The sequence below is a fragment of the Brachypodium distachyon genome, chromosome 1 (assembly GCF_000005505.3).
Source record: "Brachypodium distachyon strain Bd21 chromosome 1, Brachypodium_distachyon_v3.0, whole genome shotgun sequence".
NCBI lineage: Eukaryota > Viridiplantae > Streptophyta > Magnoliopsida > Poales > Poaceae > Brachypodium > Brachypodium distachyon.
The window spans coordinates 10,191,298-10,207,914 of NC_016131.3; the positions used below are offsets into that span (position 1 = coordinate 10,191,298).

The window sequence follows — 16,617 nt, forward strand, 5'->3', positions numbered from 1 at the left end:
CATGGTAGCACACGGACACAGCCACACAGGGACGCGGTCGTTTCTTGATCCCTTCCTCAGGAAGATGGATCGAGCGTTCTTGGAATCATGCTTATGCGGTTAGCAAAGTGATCGGACGAGAGAAGCTGATGAGTGGAACCTGACTGTACATGTTAGCGCGCACGGTTCAATGTACATCCCGTCCGGCATTCATCTGAACTCTGAACTGATCTGATCGATATCCTGTTCGGGTTCGCGTGTATAAATAGCCGGCAAATGCCGCCCCCTGAAGCTCATCTCATCTCATCGAGCAATGCATCCTCCTTCTCTTAGCTAGTAGTAACAACCAGTAGTAAGTGGTAAAAACCACCAAGTAAGTAACTAACGATCGAGATGGCAGGGAACAACAATGGTGCCCCTGCGCCAGCTACGCCAATGCAGCTGAGCGTGTTGGGGAGGCGCGCCGCGAGCAGTGGGATGGGTGAGGCGGCGGCGAAGGAGAGGGAGGACCGCATTATGAAGAGGAAGAGGTATGCCCTGGCTCAACAGGCTCCGCTCACTCAGCTGGCTCGGAGGGAGCAAATTACGCAGGTGCAGCCCGTTGTGCGTGCGGCGAGGAGCCTCCAGGGGCTCGTGGACGCGTCCTACCTTGTGTTCCCTACGGGCTCCCAGTGCGACACCGTGCCGCCACCGCGGAGCGTAAAGCTCATCCGCCGCTTGATCGGTACATTTAAATTAATTTGCAAGCTAGCTATGTAGAAAATCGGTAGATCGAGTTGCTAATATATACATGGTGCCTTCCATGCATGCAATGTTGTGTTTTCAGCGGAGATTGGACCAGAGGACGTGGGGCTAAAGCCGGATAGCGCCCGCTACTTCAAGGAGATGAAAGAACGCGGCGCCCAGCCCACCTCGGCCATCACAACAAAGACCCTCTACGAGTGCGACACTTTCGCGGTAATAAAAATAAACGCATCGATCGATCAAAGTTAATTCAGAATGATCCATATATAATCGATCTGCATGCATGCATGCAGGTGTCGGTGTTCTTCCTTTTCCCAGGGAAGGTGATGCCGCTCCACGACCACCCTCGCATGACGGTGATCAGCAAGATCCTCCTGGGGTCGGCCCGTGTCACCTCCTACGACTGGATGCAGCCTTCCCTCTGCTTGGATCGACGCTGTAAATATACACACACTTTCATGTCTTTACTCCAAAACGTCGTACTACGGTGACGACGTGCTTAATTAGTGTGTCATTAATTGTTGGCATGCATATATATGCATGTATATACGCTTGTCGATCAGGGTTGCTGGCGCAGAAGGTGCGGGACGAGGACATGACGGCGGAGTCCGAGGCCTGGGTCCTGTACCCGAGCACCGGAGGCAACGTGCAGCGGCTCGCCGCCACCGCGGACGGGCCCTGCGCGCTCATACAGGTCCTCTCGCCGCCTCGCGGCTCGCGGCTGCAGCATAACATTGGTTACGATTTTTACAAAGACATGCCCTGTGAGCAGATCCACCCCGCAGGTAAATTCGTTCAATTCTTTTTTTTTCCGCCTAGCTTATACTAGTACCATTAGCATGCATGCATGCGTGTTGTAGGGTTGTTAATTAATTAATTAGCTTGTTGTTGGCTCGATCGATGGGCATGGATGCAGTTTTGAACCAGATTAGCGACGAACAGAAGGGCCAGCTTGCATGGCTGCAGCAGACCGGCGTGCCCAAGGACCTCAACCTGCTGACCTTGCGGAACAACCGTGACCCGGTCATCCTTTAGATCTCGACATATCGGATGGCGCACAAGCTACCGCAGCTGAGGGCGCTTGTTTACTTTCGGTTTGCGTGGATCGATGATGGTGTGGTCATGTGTCCGGAATAAAATCGGCCGTGCGTGTACTACCTAGCTATGTACTCGGTCGAATTCCGTGTGTGTGCGTGTCTGTGTGTCTGTGTTCTGCGTGGTTGTCTGTGTCTTTAATTGCAACTCATATGCTTTCCTTTCCTTCAATATAAAACAATAAACATCGATCCATCATCTCATATACATGTATATATGAATCTTCTCGCCGTGAATTGCTTGATTGTGATCTGTGGCCTTGTGGAGTGTCGCCCACACTGTATGTACAAATAAGGGCCCTTGCATGCCGAGTTGTCACTGCTGCAGAGCAGTCCAAAACGTACCCACGCATATGAGTACTTGTTCGCCGGAACACGTAATCTCAGCATCGTGTCGTCTCACCCCTGTCTGTGCATGCATGCGACGTATACAGACTGCACTACCGTCCATTAACACAAACCTAAGCGTGCTTCTTACCTGCAAAGCTCCTTTGCCGACCCGTTTTTTTTGTTTGCGACTTGCGAGAAACTCCTTTGCTGACCAAGTACCTGGCTCTCGTGTCTCCGCGGTTTTGTGAAGTCAGAAACCGAACCAAGTATAGTAAAGATTTTTCCTTGTACGACTGGTAGTATTATGGAGCGTTTTATGTGCAAGCAAATACGGATTCTGGTTGTTGATACTACGGTGGTCGATTCAGGTGGCGGAGACGTGCAATTTTACTGCTCCGAGAGTAGTTTTCCTTATAGCTTGCGTGTGGCAATTTTGCGTGGGTCGGCGAACAACGCAGTTTCCAAAGAAACATTTTCCAAATGTATTGGTCGAAGAAAACGATGCTTGCATTTCAGAAAGAGAGACGACAATTCAACCGGAGAAATTTCGGCACTAGACGATTGTCTGCTTGCCAAACAGACATGTGGGCCACCAGCCCACCATGTCATCAAACACCATACGTACAAAGCCTCTCCGGGTTCTCCCCCTCCTGGGCAGCTGGGTTCGTTATCTCCACACTCCCAAGCTCAGCGGGCACCCCGCAACGCACACGCGTGCGCGCTCGCTCGCTCGCTCGCACACGGGCGCCTCTCCTCTCTCTCGTCCCCAATGGCCACCGTCGCCGCCACTCTCCCGTTCCGGGCGCCGACCTACTTGGGCCCTGCGACGTTCCTGACACCCTCCGCCGCAGGGGCGCGGTTCCCCGACCGCCCGCAGCAGCGCCGGCTCGTTGCGGGAGGGCGTCACAGGGAATTGGCGAGGATCCAGGCGGAGGCTATCTCCGGCGGCGGAGGAGTGGCACGGAGGGATCCCATGGTCCCTCCTTACAATGTCCTCATCACCGGCTCCACCAAAGGTGCCGTTTATGGATAAAAAAAAATTCCGCCCCTTCTTCGAGTTGCTTCACTTGCTTGATGCTTGCTTACATGGAAGAAATGGATTATAATATGGTGAATACATATGCAATACGCGTAATTAATAGCACACGAGAGCTATTTGCTGGAAGTTGTTATCGTTTTCCAATGTTGGTGGTGCCAATTACTAATGCGTGACCAAAACGACAGACGATTATTTTGAATATTAGTGAACGCGCACAATCTTGCTCCTGTTACTGAACCGATGGAATGTTAAACTCGAAGCTCCGGAAAAAGATTAATTGGATATTCTACCGTGGTCATGACTCATGAAAACCAGGATAAAAGGGTAACAGAGGCATATATGCCTTGTGGAAATTGGCTTTAGATAACATCTGAATGTTCTTACTCAGTAATCTTTCTATGTTCTTAAACAGGTATAGGATACGCACTGGCAAAGAAGTTTTTGATGGCTGGTGACAATGTTATAATCTGCTCAAGATCAGGTTTGAAAGAACTGGTTTTAATTGTTTTTTTTTAGCATCTCCATAATAACAAGGATATATTTAAGTATTTAACTGAGAATATGATGCACGACTAATTTGTTTACTCGGCATGTCTCATTTACCAGTTCCTTTGTTTCCACCGAGGGAACTTTGGATTAAGAATTGGTGGAATACCAGACAATCTGAAACTCTCTTAACTTATATTCAAGAGCTTATTTTGATGTCCGGCATGTCTCATTTACCAGTTCCTTTGTTTCCACCGATGGCTTATTTTGATGTCCTATTGACTTACCATTAACTTCTGGGTGATCCGCCTAATGTCGTTGAACACTTCCTGCACTATTCTAATTTATCTTACCGATCTTTCAAACAGGTCTTCCATCAAAATGGCTAAAAGGATTAAATGTTAGAATGTTATAGAGTCACTTCCAAAAAAATAATGAGATGGAAAATATATAAGTAAGTTAAAGCTGATATGTGTTTAGTCTTTCCTTGACAAGAAATCTACCCTCTACAGCTGAAAGGGTAGAATCTGCAACCAACGACTTGAAAAAGGAATTTGGAGAGCAGCATGTGTGGGTACCTACTGCTGAGATACTTGGTTCTTATGCCATAAATCATGTTTTCTGCTTCAAAATATTACAGTGGAACATATTTGGTTTCTTAGTTGATGTACACTATTTGTATTCTCTCAGGGAACTGTCTGTGATGTTAGAGAAGGAAAGGATGTAAAGGCACTTGTGGATTATGCACGTGGCAAGCTGCAGTATATCGATATTTGGGTACATAGCAATCCCACCAAATGTCTTCACACCCTCTTTTGTTCCTGTTTGTTCTTTTTAATGTACATGACAACCACTGGCTATGAAAGGACACTGATGACCGCTGCATAAATTCCGTCCTATTTGTAATATTACATAGCAATTTGCTTGATATTTTAGCTTAAAATCGATACCTCTGTAATTGGCTATGAAAGGACACTGATGACTGATGACCACTGATGACCGCTGCAATTGTGTACGAAATACCTCTGTCCAACCCACATTGTCGTGCTTAAAATTGATATTTTAGCTTCTTCCTTTTACTGTTTAAACTTCATGTATTTAATTGAGGCACTCTGTTATGTCATATTGAATATCTTTGGGTTAAAAACGAGATGTCATATGAAAAATGGACTTTCTTCTGAAATTTTCTTTTGGTGCAGATCAACAATGCTGGATCAAATGCATACAGTTACAAACCGTTGGTAGAGACCTCTGATGAGGCTCTCATGTAATTTTTTCAATCTGTATTTTAGCAAGGCTTGAAACCTTGAACAAGCACACCTTTATTCAATCGTGCCTTCAAGTACCAATAATTGACTTGTCTTTTGTCCGGTTTAATAGGGAAGTGATCACCACTAACACTCTTGGATTGATGATATGTTGTCGTGAGGTATTATTTTGCACTCAATACCTTTTTCACATATATTATGATGACTGCGAAGAATCATTTTCCTAACATTTATCCTAGGCAATAAATATGATGTGGAACCAACCTCGAGGTGGTCACATATTTAACATCGATGGTGCTGGCTCTGATGGAAGGCCAACCCCAAGGTAGCATTTTGATTTGTTCTCTTGTGTAGTAATTGTGGATACTCGACTGAGAAATGAGCTATCGCATTATTTCACCATTTGACTTAACTTCTCATATGGTATCGACCTGTAGAATTGAACATAGTTTATTACATCCTTTTGTTAGTCTCCATATGAGCGTGTGTTGTAATTGTTGTGGTGAGTTTCATAGGCATAAGGTGGTATCAGTTATTTGGATTAAGTGAAGATTGTGGGCAAAACTAAATATAGATGCAAACGCAATCATCTTTTGGTGAACTGTTACTCTTTAATTCTAGGTAACTGTGATTGATTATCATCAGGTTTGCCGCTTATGGTGCAACAAAGAGAAGTGTGGTGCACCTTACAAAGTCTCTACAGGTAAATATGACCTCTGTGACGTTAAAACCTGAAATGATCTGTTTATGTTTGAACGATTTCAATGAGTATTCAGAAATGATGAACTTTTTCCTGTACAGTAACTTCGTCCACATGTTGTCTGCCCTCTGGCACTACTGTTGTATGTTTCTCAATATATCCAGAGATAACTGAGACTGAGATCCCCAAATAGTTACTCATTAGTAACTGAAAACTATGATTTGGGACCATGTAAAGCCGTTATCATGCTATGAGACTTATTTCTGTGCTCTTGGACTTGAGGTTTTTATCTTCTTTTTCTAGAATACCACCCTTAGATCTTCAGTGGCATGGTTCTTTTGTTAAAAACACATGATTTTTACTTCGCTTTCTTTTGCATATTTCCCCGAGTTAGATAGTAATTGATACTCCGTGGTAGTTATACAGGTCACTAGTTGCCAGCCTTATTAGAAGTTCCGTAGAGATAACAGTATGATTCTGGTTGCAGGCTGAGTTGCAGATGAATGAAGTGAATAATGTCGTCGTGCACAATTTATCGGTACATAGCTTCAGTCTTTTTTGGTACCTTTTGTATTCTGACTTAATGCTCTCTCGCCAGAAGATAATTAAATATTGAAGTGGTTTATTTAACTAGTTTGTGTATAAGTAATTCACTGCCTTTTGCCCTCTAATCTCTCTATAACTCTGAAAAGGAGAGTTATACACTTCTACTAAGTATATAACTTATTTGTGCAGCCTGGCATGGTTACGACTGATCTTCTTATGTCTGGTGCTACTACAAAGCAAGTAAGGAACCAAAAAAATATCATTTTTTTTCATTATTTCTTTACCACCTTTTCTAAGATAATTTATCGTTACTAAATAGACTGTGAACTTTACTGATGTCAGGCAAAGTTTTTCATCAATATATTAGCTGAACCTCCCGATGTGGTGAGAGCTCCGTCATTATTCCTTTTGCTTCCCAGCACATTCTACAACTTCTGTTTGGCTGAAGTAGCAATCATTCTATAGCTGTTGTAGGGCTGTACCTGTTTAGCACTGCGCTCAATTCTATTTAAAAGTCTTACAAGCTATCCACGATAGGCACGGTTTCTTTCTAAATCAAAAGGAGGCTCATTTGCACTGGATATCTATTCATGATTCATCTTACCTATCTTTTATGTATTTATGTAGACTTTCTATTCATGTCTTGTCTATTTCGTAATATGGGGGGAATCATCTTGTCACGCTACTATAATAGGTTGCGGACTATCTTGTTCCAAATGTCAGAGCAATCCCTACCAACCAATCCATGAAGCCGACTTACATTCGCTTTCTCACAGGCTTGAAAGCCTACTCCAGAATATTTTCAGTAAGAACTTTCTGAAACCTGGGCACCATCTGTTATTTAATCTTGGACTGTAGTAATAATCAACTCTCCCTGATTTCTTTTGCAGAGACTAGCTTTTGGTGCTCGCAGGAACAAGTATGTTGTTGAGGATTAGTTATCTCGCTGCCATCTTCCAACCCAGAAGAAAGCTAGGAATACTTTTCTTATCATCTTTTACATTTTTATAAGTTCATTATTTTTCCTGTAAAAATAGGGTGTATTAATGATGGCATCTTGAGAATACAGCGATATACTCCCCTTATGTACAATACCTGCAATTTTATTGTCTTACCAAATTTATTGTCATCGGATGAATCATTTGCAGTTTATATATTGTATTCATGGCCCTTATGATTTATAATACAACTTTGTCAAAGAGGACCTCATGATACATCTATGGACCTACGTGTTATGGCTGAACCCATTTTGGGTTGCTTCACTGAACTTCTGTAGAGCCTACCTTTCCTGGAAGGACAAGTTCGCTCTGCAATGTAAAAAACTTAAGTGCCTACGAATCTACGTTGGATCTATTGATGTTTCTTCAACATGCATTATTTTTCCATTGGGAAGCATGCACATGGCATTACAATGACAGGACATGGTCATGCTGCTACCTTGCTGCTAGGTGGTGGCAGCATAGGACAATGATCGCATCTCACACTTCATATGGCCTGATAAGTTAACCTCGACACTTATTACCGCACTTCAATTATCATTTGCAGTTCTTTGTTTATTCTCCTTCACATTCATGATTCTTTCTGTAAATTTGATGCAGACCATTCATGGATTTGGCTTTGCATGTGCTAAGGGAAACAGAAACTGATGATATGCCCCTGATTAATATTATTGTTAGGTACTCATTATTCTTATTTCCTTACCATATTGAGAAATCTTCTACTTCCCTGCCAACCTTTCCTCCAATGCAAACCGACTGTGATGAGTGGTGTGAATGTGGGTAGTCTGGTAGACATAATGTAGGCATGTAGCTAAAAAAGGTGGCATGGTATCTCTAGTCTCTCACAAGAAAAATATATATAAAAGGGTGACTGGTTTGATAGAAGAAAACACCATTGATCACTCTCCTCGCTAAAAGATAGGGCATACACTCCCAGCTCCTTTTGCTTCCTCGCTATATTGGTACTAGTATTTTTCTTAATGAGTTTTTAGTTTCCCTTGTGCTGTTTTAGTGTAATTTCTGTTGTAGTATATGATGACAAAACATTGATTCTGCTTGATCTCCCTTTTTTATTTGGAATTGCTTTCTGTATGGTCCTTTAGTTTACACAAAATTGATGGATTCTGGCTCTTTAGTTACATTCGTTCTAAAAAGAAAATAGTAACACAAGAGAAACTGTCCAGTCGGTTTACTGAATCCTGCTGAGCTTGCTTTGCAGAATAATGTCCAACGACAAACCAGCACAAAACAATGAGGCTTTGTACATGTCAAGCATACTGGCTTGTCGCATTCTCAGGGCAATGCAGCCAACAAGGAGTTTCCTTCGTTGGACAGATGATCTCCATAAGATCTTTGTGGAAGCTGTAGCATATCAAGGAGGTCCCTATGGTTTGTTTTCTTAAACTACAAGCATATGATGCCAAACGGTTCATTATTTATCCTTTGATCTGAAATTTCTTCAACTGATTCTGTGTTATACAACTGTTGCAACCCTTCAGAGGCAAAACCAACTGCCGTGAAGCAAACAATGGAAGCTATGGGAGTCACAGGCCTCACAACCTGGAACATAAAAAGCCACCTCCAAGTACCTCCTACCCTGTTGCTGCTTTTCGTCAGATACTTCGAGCATTATCGTTGTGCCGTGCAAGATCTCAGTACATTTTGCTTGTTCTTGCATGCCAGAAATATAGGGAGGGGTGTGATTTAGGAGCTAAATCTCCTCGGGATGTTCTAGACACTGCATCACCAAGCGAGGCATCACATGATCCGTATGGTTCTGTGATGTCAAATTGTTTGATTTGCATGCTTCATCCCTGCCTCGTGTTTGTGCATAAGTTCTGAAACATGTTGTGATGTGCAGGACATCTGAGACCGAGGTGGCAATGAACAACGATGAAGCTATGACTGGAATGCAGGTCTAATTTTCTCACTTCTTCAATTGAAAAATTGCAAATTACTCAACACTTGTTCCTAATTTAATATTACCATGACATTCAATTTGTGATTTAGATGGTGAACAATTTGCTCATGGGTGACATGGAGGTACAGTTTTCTTCACATACCTGTAAACGCACCTGATCTATGTGAATATCAGAATATGTGATGATAACTTGGTATCTATGCTGCTTCTTTGCAGATGGCGGAGACCGATTTTTCTGCAGATGAGGTGCAGGTACATTGAAATCATAATTTACCTCTTTGGGGTTATCACTGTTCCCTCTTATTAAAAAAGTCTTATATGATAATATGCTACACCACTTACTAATGTTATGCCAACAAATAACGTTTGATACAGATGATGGAGAATGAACTAATGAATGAAATCCAGGTACGGACTTAGTCATCTTCATTCTATTTCGTAGTAATTCAGAAACATTTTCTTTTTGTACAAAACCTATGCGGACACAGTACTGCTTGCATTGCTGATCTTTTCCCCCTATCTGTATTTACAGCTGATCAAGCACGGCTCACAGTGTTCCCAGATCCCGATTGATGAGTATGTGTATGACCTGGCAAAGTATCCATTTGATAAAGACAGTGCGGGTTCGGCAAGTTCTTCTAGCCTGTGATCCAAGCGCGTCTTTCCCCCTCTTTGACGCAGCTGAAGACAGTTGCCGTTATCATTTCTCATCAAAGCCCTGAAATGACTTGGAAACGACCACGGATCCTACTACACTTTGTTTACTCGATTTGTTGTTGGACAAGTGTGACAAAATGTGTTTACTAGTAGTATTTGGAACTGATACGGGTTACAACTTCTTGTTGATCATTGTATCAAAAAAATTGTAGTTCCTCTGTCCAACAAGAATGCCTCAATTTTGACTAAATTTGAATGAATCTATACACTAAGTCATGTCTAGATACATTAAAATTTTAACAAACTTGAGACATCTTTTGTTGGACGGAGAGAGTACGAGAGTTTCTTTGTCCAAATGGATACTAAAGGTAGTTGTTACGTGGAGACGGGACACGTGAGTAAGAACATGCATGTGGTAAACACGTACACAATTTACTACTCCATCTGTTCCTAATCAATTGGTGCCGGAAATTTTGCAAACAGAAAAACATTTTCTATTTTCCGAATCGACCTGCAATCCCTAATTCCTGTTCTACCAGAACTTTTGCAAAAAAAAAACTGTAGTTTTTCAAAATCAACACGCAGTCCACGTTTAATTGAAGATGTGTCACTACAGGTTGATTTCGTAAATTAATAGGAGTTTCGTTGCAAAATGGTCAGCGCCAATTAACTGGGAACGGAGGGAGTAGCTTTTTATCAACATCCAACCATTGTCATCCGCATTAATTTGAAAAACTCAAACTCGCACTATTTTTTCCACATCTCATATTCAGCATTTTCAGGAATAGTGATCTGCAATTTCAAATGGTTGGGCTGAGAAACTGACAGAACAATATTTGCATTTCCATGGTCTCGGACTCTTGTTGAGTTTGAAGTGCTCAGCAATTTTGTGAAATGTACTCCCTTCATACCATATCAAGTGACTTAAATTTGTCAAAAAATATGAATGTATCTATATTAAAAAGCGTCTAGATACATTAATAGAAAATCACTTAATATGGGACGGAGTGAGCATTTGATTTGAGTGGCATTCTTGCTGTTTGTAATTTAGGAGCCGTGTGCATGTTTGAAGTTCAACTTCAACGGTTATAATATCTGTCTATTTGCAACGGTCAAACTAGAATTCCTTATTTATTGCTCCTTGGCTGCTGAACTGTGCGTATAAACTCCGCAGATAAAGAAAACAAGTCTCTTTTCAATATACAACACGCTTTCCCCGACACATGCAAGGGGTTCCTTAAACCTGAAGGCTGAAAGAGAGCTGCACGCCTGCACTGCACCTCCAAAGCGCCGCCTCGGGAGATGGCCCGCGCCGCCGCAGGTACCTCGTCGGCGTCGGCCACCACCACCTGGTCCTCGTCAGAGGAAGCCGCGCGCCCCACCTCCACCGCCTACTCCCAATCGCTGTCCCGGCGCGGGTTCCCACCGCTACTCCTCGTCGCCTCCCTAGCCACCCTCCTCATCCTCTCCTCCGGCGATGACGCCGCCACCTACGAGGCCTCCACCGCTGCACGGCCCCTCAAAGGTACGTGTGCCCCGGAACTTGTTCGAAGACTGTTCTATGTGCTCGGATTAGAGTTCGTGTTGTGTGTGCACGGGGATTATAGGCTTATAGCCTCCCTCTAGGGTTTAGGTTTTATTTTTGCGTTGGTCCGGACTTTAGGATGTATCGTCAAGGCCGAATCTTCTCAGGACTTGGTTTTTGGTTAGCTTAGTTTTCGAATAGGGTTTTGGAGTGGTTTTTCCGCAACATCAGTGGAGGGCTGCGCCCTTTTTTTGGCAAAGAAGTTCAGTAACATGCCTTCAGAACTTGTGCTTGTGCTCTGGGGTCAATTGTGGGGAATCTAATGACGATTTTGTTCTTGTCACAATATCTCCAATGCCGTTGTAGCTTACAGTGTCCCCCCTGCCCTTGGGTTCGCTAGTTCTCAAGCATGAATGATTTCATTCTTGTTGAAATATCTTATATCTCCAATGAATCATGCTGCCCTTGGGTTGACTAGTTCTCAAGCATGGATGAATCAACAATGGTTATTTCTGTATGCTAAGCTTTACGTGCTCATGCACCTGCTGCCCTTTTAAATCTTCCCCCTAGATTAACACCTAAACCTTTTTATATTTAACACATTTTGTGAGCGTTTCTAGATACTCTTGTTATATTTAACACATTTACCTGTTGTGTTTTATAGTCTTCTGTGTGACACTGTTGTCCTAATTGATTATTACTGCAGATGTTAATTTGGAAAATCCAGAGGTGACTTTTGCTCCCACGTCCTTGGGTGGACAATTTTGTGAGCGAGTCCGCATATCTGGAGTACCAAGGTTGCGTCTTCAAAGCTATGCAAATCAAGTACGTGTTACCATGAATGTTTCTCTTTCAATGCGGGAAAAGTTCCATCGGAAAATTGAGATTTGCTTTCATGGGTAAGTCATACATTATCTAAAGAGTAATATGTGTCTTTGCTATGAAGAAAATCGAATCAATTTGCATTTGCAGGAATGTTTCGATGGGCTTGTGCCAATGTGAGATCGGTGAATGGCAAGTTTTGCAAGATGGCATGTGGAATGCTGTGAAATCTCCATATGGTATCAAATATGTTGACGTGAAACTGGCTGATAAGAAATCTACTGCGTTTAATCTTTCCATTCAGGAAGGTTGGAATTTTTTCTGAATGATTTCATCTCCAGTAACATATATTTATCGCATCTATATCTGTTATTTTCTCTCAAATGATTTGTTCATGTTCTGTCTATCAATGCAGACTTTCAGAAATGGCGTTTAGCTTGCCTTGGTATTGGATTTGTTCTGTTATTCCTGTCACCCATTGTTAGTAAATGGGCACCTTTTTACTATAGCAGCTCTATGGCTCTTGGAATCCTACTCGTTGTACTGATTGTTCTGTTCCAGGTATAGTTTAATGAAATACTTTCATATTACTTTCATATGTTAAGACAACCTATTTTTGTATGCTTTCTTAAAGAAGTGAAATGAAATAGTTATGTTAAGACAACCTATTTGTGTATGCTTTCTTAAACAACTTTCTTTCTAAATGTTTGGCGTTCCAAAATTTTAGGTACATGTAAGTGGTGGGTATGCAATGCACATGCTTTGTTGTTCCAAATTCCAATGCTAGTTTCAAGTAGAGTGTACCATGAATCAAATCTAAAGTTTGGCATCATTATTCCTCGAGGATCCTAGCGCATCTCGCCATCTCCTGAATGCTGATGCTGACATTTGTTCCATTTAGCCTATGACACTTCCGTTCACTTCTTTAAGCAGTTAAGCCAGTAGATCTTTTGTGCTTAAACAGTTAAACTTGATTCCTACAGTTATTCGACATAGTGGTATGTTGTTTTCAAAGCAGCTCCTTGACAGACTTGCCAAGGTAGTATTCTAAGTTCTCTAGTACAATTATTTTTTGCAATAAGATTGGTGAAACTTTAGACAGTTAGTCAATAAAAGTTATACGCCCTACATTTTGGAACGGAGGGAATACCTATTTATCAGTGTGACACTCATTTACAATTTCTGATAAAGAACAAACATTTTCAACCTGGTTTCTGTTTATTTGCTGATGGAAGACTATGTTCTTTAATATTGATGGTCTGACCTAGTTCTTGTTATAGGGGATGAAATTGCTACCAATGGGCAGGAAAAGTTTATTGTACCTTACAATTTATGGATCTGCAGTAAGTTTCGCTACCCTCAGCATTTTGCTGTAACATTTTATTGCACTGTAAATATCCCTCTTTGAATAATCCTCTCTGATTCTTGATACTTGTTCATTCCTTTCTGATATTTAGTTAGGTGTTGGCTCCTATGCTGTACACTACTTCTCCACATTGGTTGCTTCTATTCTTGAAAACTTTGGCTGGAGTGAGGAGATGCACAACCCTGTAAGTAATTCCTCCATGCATCAGCTATATAGTAGTTGATCGGAGAATTAATTTTCTTTGTACCAATGCACTACTGCAAACATGCATGAATTAGAAAAGTACTCCCTCCGATCCTAAATTGTTGTCGAAATATTACATGTATCTAGACGTTTTTTAAGAATAGATACATCCATATTTGGGCAAATTTGAGTCAAGAATTTAGGATCAGAGGGAGTACCATTGAGTGTGAGGAAGACATCGGAATTCGCGATGGATGTTATTTTTCCTAATTATGCATATTTGTGATGGTGCTGGTGCTGACCTAATTTGCTTTGGTCCAATTTGTGTACCTCATTTGGCATGATATGATATGTTTGCTAGCAATTTTGCTGAATTATCTAACATTTCCCTTATTCTTGTGAGAAATGAAGCACGTCATCTTTTCTCATCTAGTAATAAATAATAATACTTATTTACCATTTCAAAAGAAGGGTAAATTTGTATAGTTATGAAAAATTAGTGCATATCAATGTGCTGTGCTATCATTTTGAATAGTTGTTCAAGCTCATGCCTTTTTTGGCTATTCATAGAATCATATTACTATCACAAGTCAAAGGTCAGAAATCAAAATCAAAGATAGTAGTGCCACTGATCTAACCTCTAAGCTCTTCACATAACAAAAGTTAATAATTAATTACAGGTATCAATCTTCCTGCTGGTAGCAGTTGTCTTGACTGGAGCTGGTTTTGGCTATTGGATGGTGAGGAGATTTATCCTTTCAAAAGATGGCAGTGTTGATGCCGGGATAGCCCAGTTTGTGAAGTGGGCCATGCGTGTTGTTGCAATATTTTTTGTTATGCAGGTGGGGCTCTTTTCATGCACTAAGTATTCTTCTCAGGCATCTGTGTACACTCTGAATCTTGGTTACTGGCTAACATCAGTTCTATAGTTTTGTTCAGTGTTTTGAAATCTTTATCTGCCATTATCTTGTAGAGCACACTCGATCCTATTCTAGCATTGGTTGCTCTGACTACAAGCTGGTCGGTTTGCTCTGTTTTGACAGCCAACAAAGTTCAAGAACCAATGGCACCGTGAGTACCTTCAGTTATTTTTTGTTGATATTTGTGAATGTACTGTTGCTATTTAAAACCCTGAATATGTTGATTCTGCCGCAGGAAGCAGAAGCAATTGAAGGTTTCTTCTCAGCCAAAGTTTACTCAAGTGTCACCCAGCACTCGACAGGTTCAATTCTTAAGTCCATCGTCTAGGATGAATATTGGAAGAGGCCCATCAAACAGTCCAGCCACACAGTATGGTTGGAACAATTTAGCCAATGGAGGTAATCTTCTATATCTAAGTAGAAGCAACCCACTACTTGATTTCTCTAAACATGCAAGCATGCCACATCATCACATAATTAATTTGTTCACACCTATTAGGCGGAAAACTCATACTTTTACTCATGCATGCATGTTGTTTCCATCAAGCTATCCCACTAAGTGAAAAATATACAATTTTATTACTCCCTCCGTCCAACAAAGGATGTCTCAACTTTAACCAAATTTGAATGCATCTAAACACTAAGTCATCTCTAGATACATCCAAATTTTGACAAACTTGAGACATCTTTTGTTGGACAGAGGGAGTATATGTTTTCAAATTTTGAATACTCTTTATGTGAACTACAAATTTCCGCAACAAAGTGCGGGGCATCATCTAGTATAACTAGTACTATTGTCTGTATTAACTGGAAGTCCAATTTGCTGTACCCCTTATAGCAAACTATCATAAAGACCTCCACATATTTTTGTGTTGCTCTCTGTTGTTTTGGGACTACGAACTAATGATGCTGTTATAGGCATGATTGACTTCAGACCATCAAGTTTGACACATTGAAGTATTTGACTTCTAGCTACCTGTTCTTTTTGCAGGGCTGGTCCCCTCAACAGTTACAAAGAGGGTTCTGCCCAATCGAGATGAGGACCACTACTCCACCTTCCACAATATCGAACCACGGAAATACTCGAAGAGAGAGTGGGAAGAGTTCAGCGAGGAATCGACCAGAAATGCACTGATGGAACACACAGCTACCCCAGAGTTTGCGCAATGGGCTGCTGACAATGCTCATCGCATGCGGGTTGAGCGAGACGATGCCTCAGAGGATGACACGATTGAGAGCTCCTCAAACTCCTCCGAAGAAACCGAGGAAGTTGATAAAGCTACTAGCCTGTTGAGTAGGTTGTTTGCAGTGACCAAACTATAGAGAGCTCAACATGCTGCGATCGTTCACGATGTTTATAAGTAGGAAGTGGTGATTGGACTTGTTAGCGGTAAGGGGTGGAAGTTTATCATTTCCGCTATCATTGCCACAGTTCATTTTGGTTGGTGACCGTAGACTCTAGTTGGTTAACCATCTCAGTTCAACTAATGTTAGATTTATCTGGCACCGGCCCAGTCATCCATGGATTGTTAGTTGTTGGCTCGTGTATCAGAGGAGAACAGATGTAAATACAGTCTAATTCAGTCGATTAGAAACAGTCCTGTTGGAAGTTGGTCACATTGTCTCGTTTTAACATTTCTCGTTGCTCCCGTTCTCAGATGTGCAAGAGTAAGAAGTTAAAGCTTGTATGGCTGTTGGATGAACGTGTTGACTTGTACCGGTATGAGATAAGGCCGGCATTCATCAAGGAGATGAAAGTTTAGGAGGTTTGGAGATGTACGGAGTAGTATGCTAGGTTAATCTGGTGCTTGAAACAACCTGAAGTGATCTTCCTGATATCTCTTTTGTGTTATTATCTCTTTTGGTTTGGCAGGATATTACACTAGGCTTTCTGCACGTGATGTAACTATGCCAGCATTACAGGATTTGTCCATATGCCATCAATCAATCAACCAACCAAATGTGCGACAATCTTGAAAGCTGATCGAAATTTGTCCTGTGAAATTCTATAAAATCCCTGCGTGTCCGTTCGACAAATG

The 16,617-nt window shown here is 41.7% G+C and overlaps 4 protein-coding genes across 9 annotated transcripts; all 4 read left to right on the top strand.

Annotated features, from left to right (window-relative positions):
• The first annotated feature begins 298 nt into the window (after positions 1 to 298).
• On the top strand, positions 299 to 1,952 carry LOC104582791 (plant cysteine oxidase 4). Its single transcript, XM_010233617.2, has 5 exons — positions 299 to 703; positions 806 to 936; positions 1,017 to 1,161; positions 1,287 to 1,508; positions 1,640 to 1,952. Exons 1-5 carry the CDS (start codon positions 373 to 375, stop codon positions 1,756 to 1,758), a joined length of 948 nt encoding a protein of 315 aa, XP_010231919.2. The 5' UTR covers positions 299 to 372; the 3' UTR covers positions 1,759 to 1,952.
• An 850-nt stretch (positions 1,953 to 2,802) lies between these two features.
• LOC100846349 (chlorophyll(ide) b reductase NOL, chloroplastic) lies at positions 2,803 to 7,356 on the top strand. 3 transcript variants are annotated; one of them, XR_002960122.1, is made up of 13 exons: positions 2,803 to 3,163; positions 3,599 to 3,667; positions 4,185 to 4,246; positions 4,363 to 4,449; positions 4,872 to 4,939; positions 5,053 to 5,101; positions 5,180 to 5,265; positions 5,586 to 5,643; positions 6,128 to 6,178; positions 6,376 to 6,426; positions 6,506 to 6,570; positions 6,881 to 6,991; positions 7,077 to 7,108. XR_002960122.1 is itself a non-coding variant. In XM_010233628.3 (13 exons), the coding sequence occupies exons 1-13, from the start codon at positions 2,917 to 2,919 to the stop codon at positions 7,122 to 7,124; spliced, it is 1,029 nt and encodes a 342-aa protein (XP_010231930.1). In that variant the 5' UTR covers positions 2,803 to 2,916; the 3' UTR covers positions 7,125 to 7,356. The 3 variants fall into 3 exon arrangements, 2 of the variants coding, with proteins under 2 accessions (XP_010231930.1, XP_024310536.1); XM_010233628.3 differs by having other exon boundaries at positions 6,529 to 6,570; positions 7,077 to 7,356; XM_024454768.1 differs by lacking the exon at positions 3,599 to 3,667 and having other exon boundaries at positions 6,529 to 6,570; positions 7,077 to 7,356.
• Positions 7,357 to 7,528: 172 nt separating this feature from the next.
• On the top strand, positions 7,529 to 10,012 carry LOC104582793 (protein PHR1-LIKE 2-like). 3 transcript variants are annotated; one of them, XM_010233620.3, is made up of 10 exons: positions 7,529 to 7,687; positions 7,785 to 7,862; positions 8,404 to 8,573; positions 8,684 to 8,769; positions 8,868 to 8,953; positions 9,046 to 9,100; positions 9,195 to 9,227; positions 9,322 to 9,357; positions 9,481 to 9,513; positions 9,638 to 10,012. In XM_010233620.3, the coding sequence occupies exons 2-10, from the start codon at positions 7,792 to 7,794 to the stop codon at positions 9,752 to 9,754; spliced, it is 687 nt and encodes a 228-aa protein (XP_010231922.1). In that variant the 5' UTR covers positions 7,529 to 7,687; positions 7,785 to 7,791; the 3' UTR covers positions 9,755 to 10,012. The 3 variants fall into 3 exon arrangements, with proteins under 3 accessions (XP_010231922.1, XP_010231927.1, XP_024310546.1); XM_010233625.3 differs by having other exon boundaries at positions 7,529 to 7,862; XM_024454778.1 differs by lacking the exons at positions 7,529 to 7,687; positions 7,785 to 7,862 and adding an exon at positions 8,066 to 8,146.
• A 960-nt stretch (positions 10,013 to 10,972) lies between these two features.
• Positions 10,973 to 16,211, top strand: LOC100845761. Of its 2 annotated transcripts, none has more exons than XM_003561634.4 (10): positions 10,973 to 11,287; positions 11,994 to 12,186; positions 12,260 to 12,417; positions 12,525 to 12,670; positions 13,390 to 13,452; positions 13,567 to 13,659; positions 14,339 to 14,500; positions 14,632 to 14,729; positions 14,814 to 14,977; positions 15,570 to 16,211. In XM_003561634.4, the coding sequence occupies exons 1-10, from the start codon at positions 11,065 to 11,067 to the stop codon at positions 15,899 to 15,901; spliced, it is 1,632 nt and encodes a 543-aa protein (XP_003561682.1). In that variant the 5' UTR covers positions 10,973 to 11,064; the 3' UTR covers positions 15,902 to 16,211. The 2 variants fall into 2 exon arrangements, with proteins under 2 accessions (XP_003561682.1, XP_014752891.1); XM_014897405.2 differs by having other exon boundaries at positions 11,994 to 12,112; positions 12,234 to 12,417.
• Positions 16,212 to 16,617: the final 406 nt, after the last annotated feature.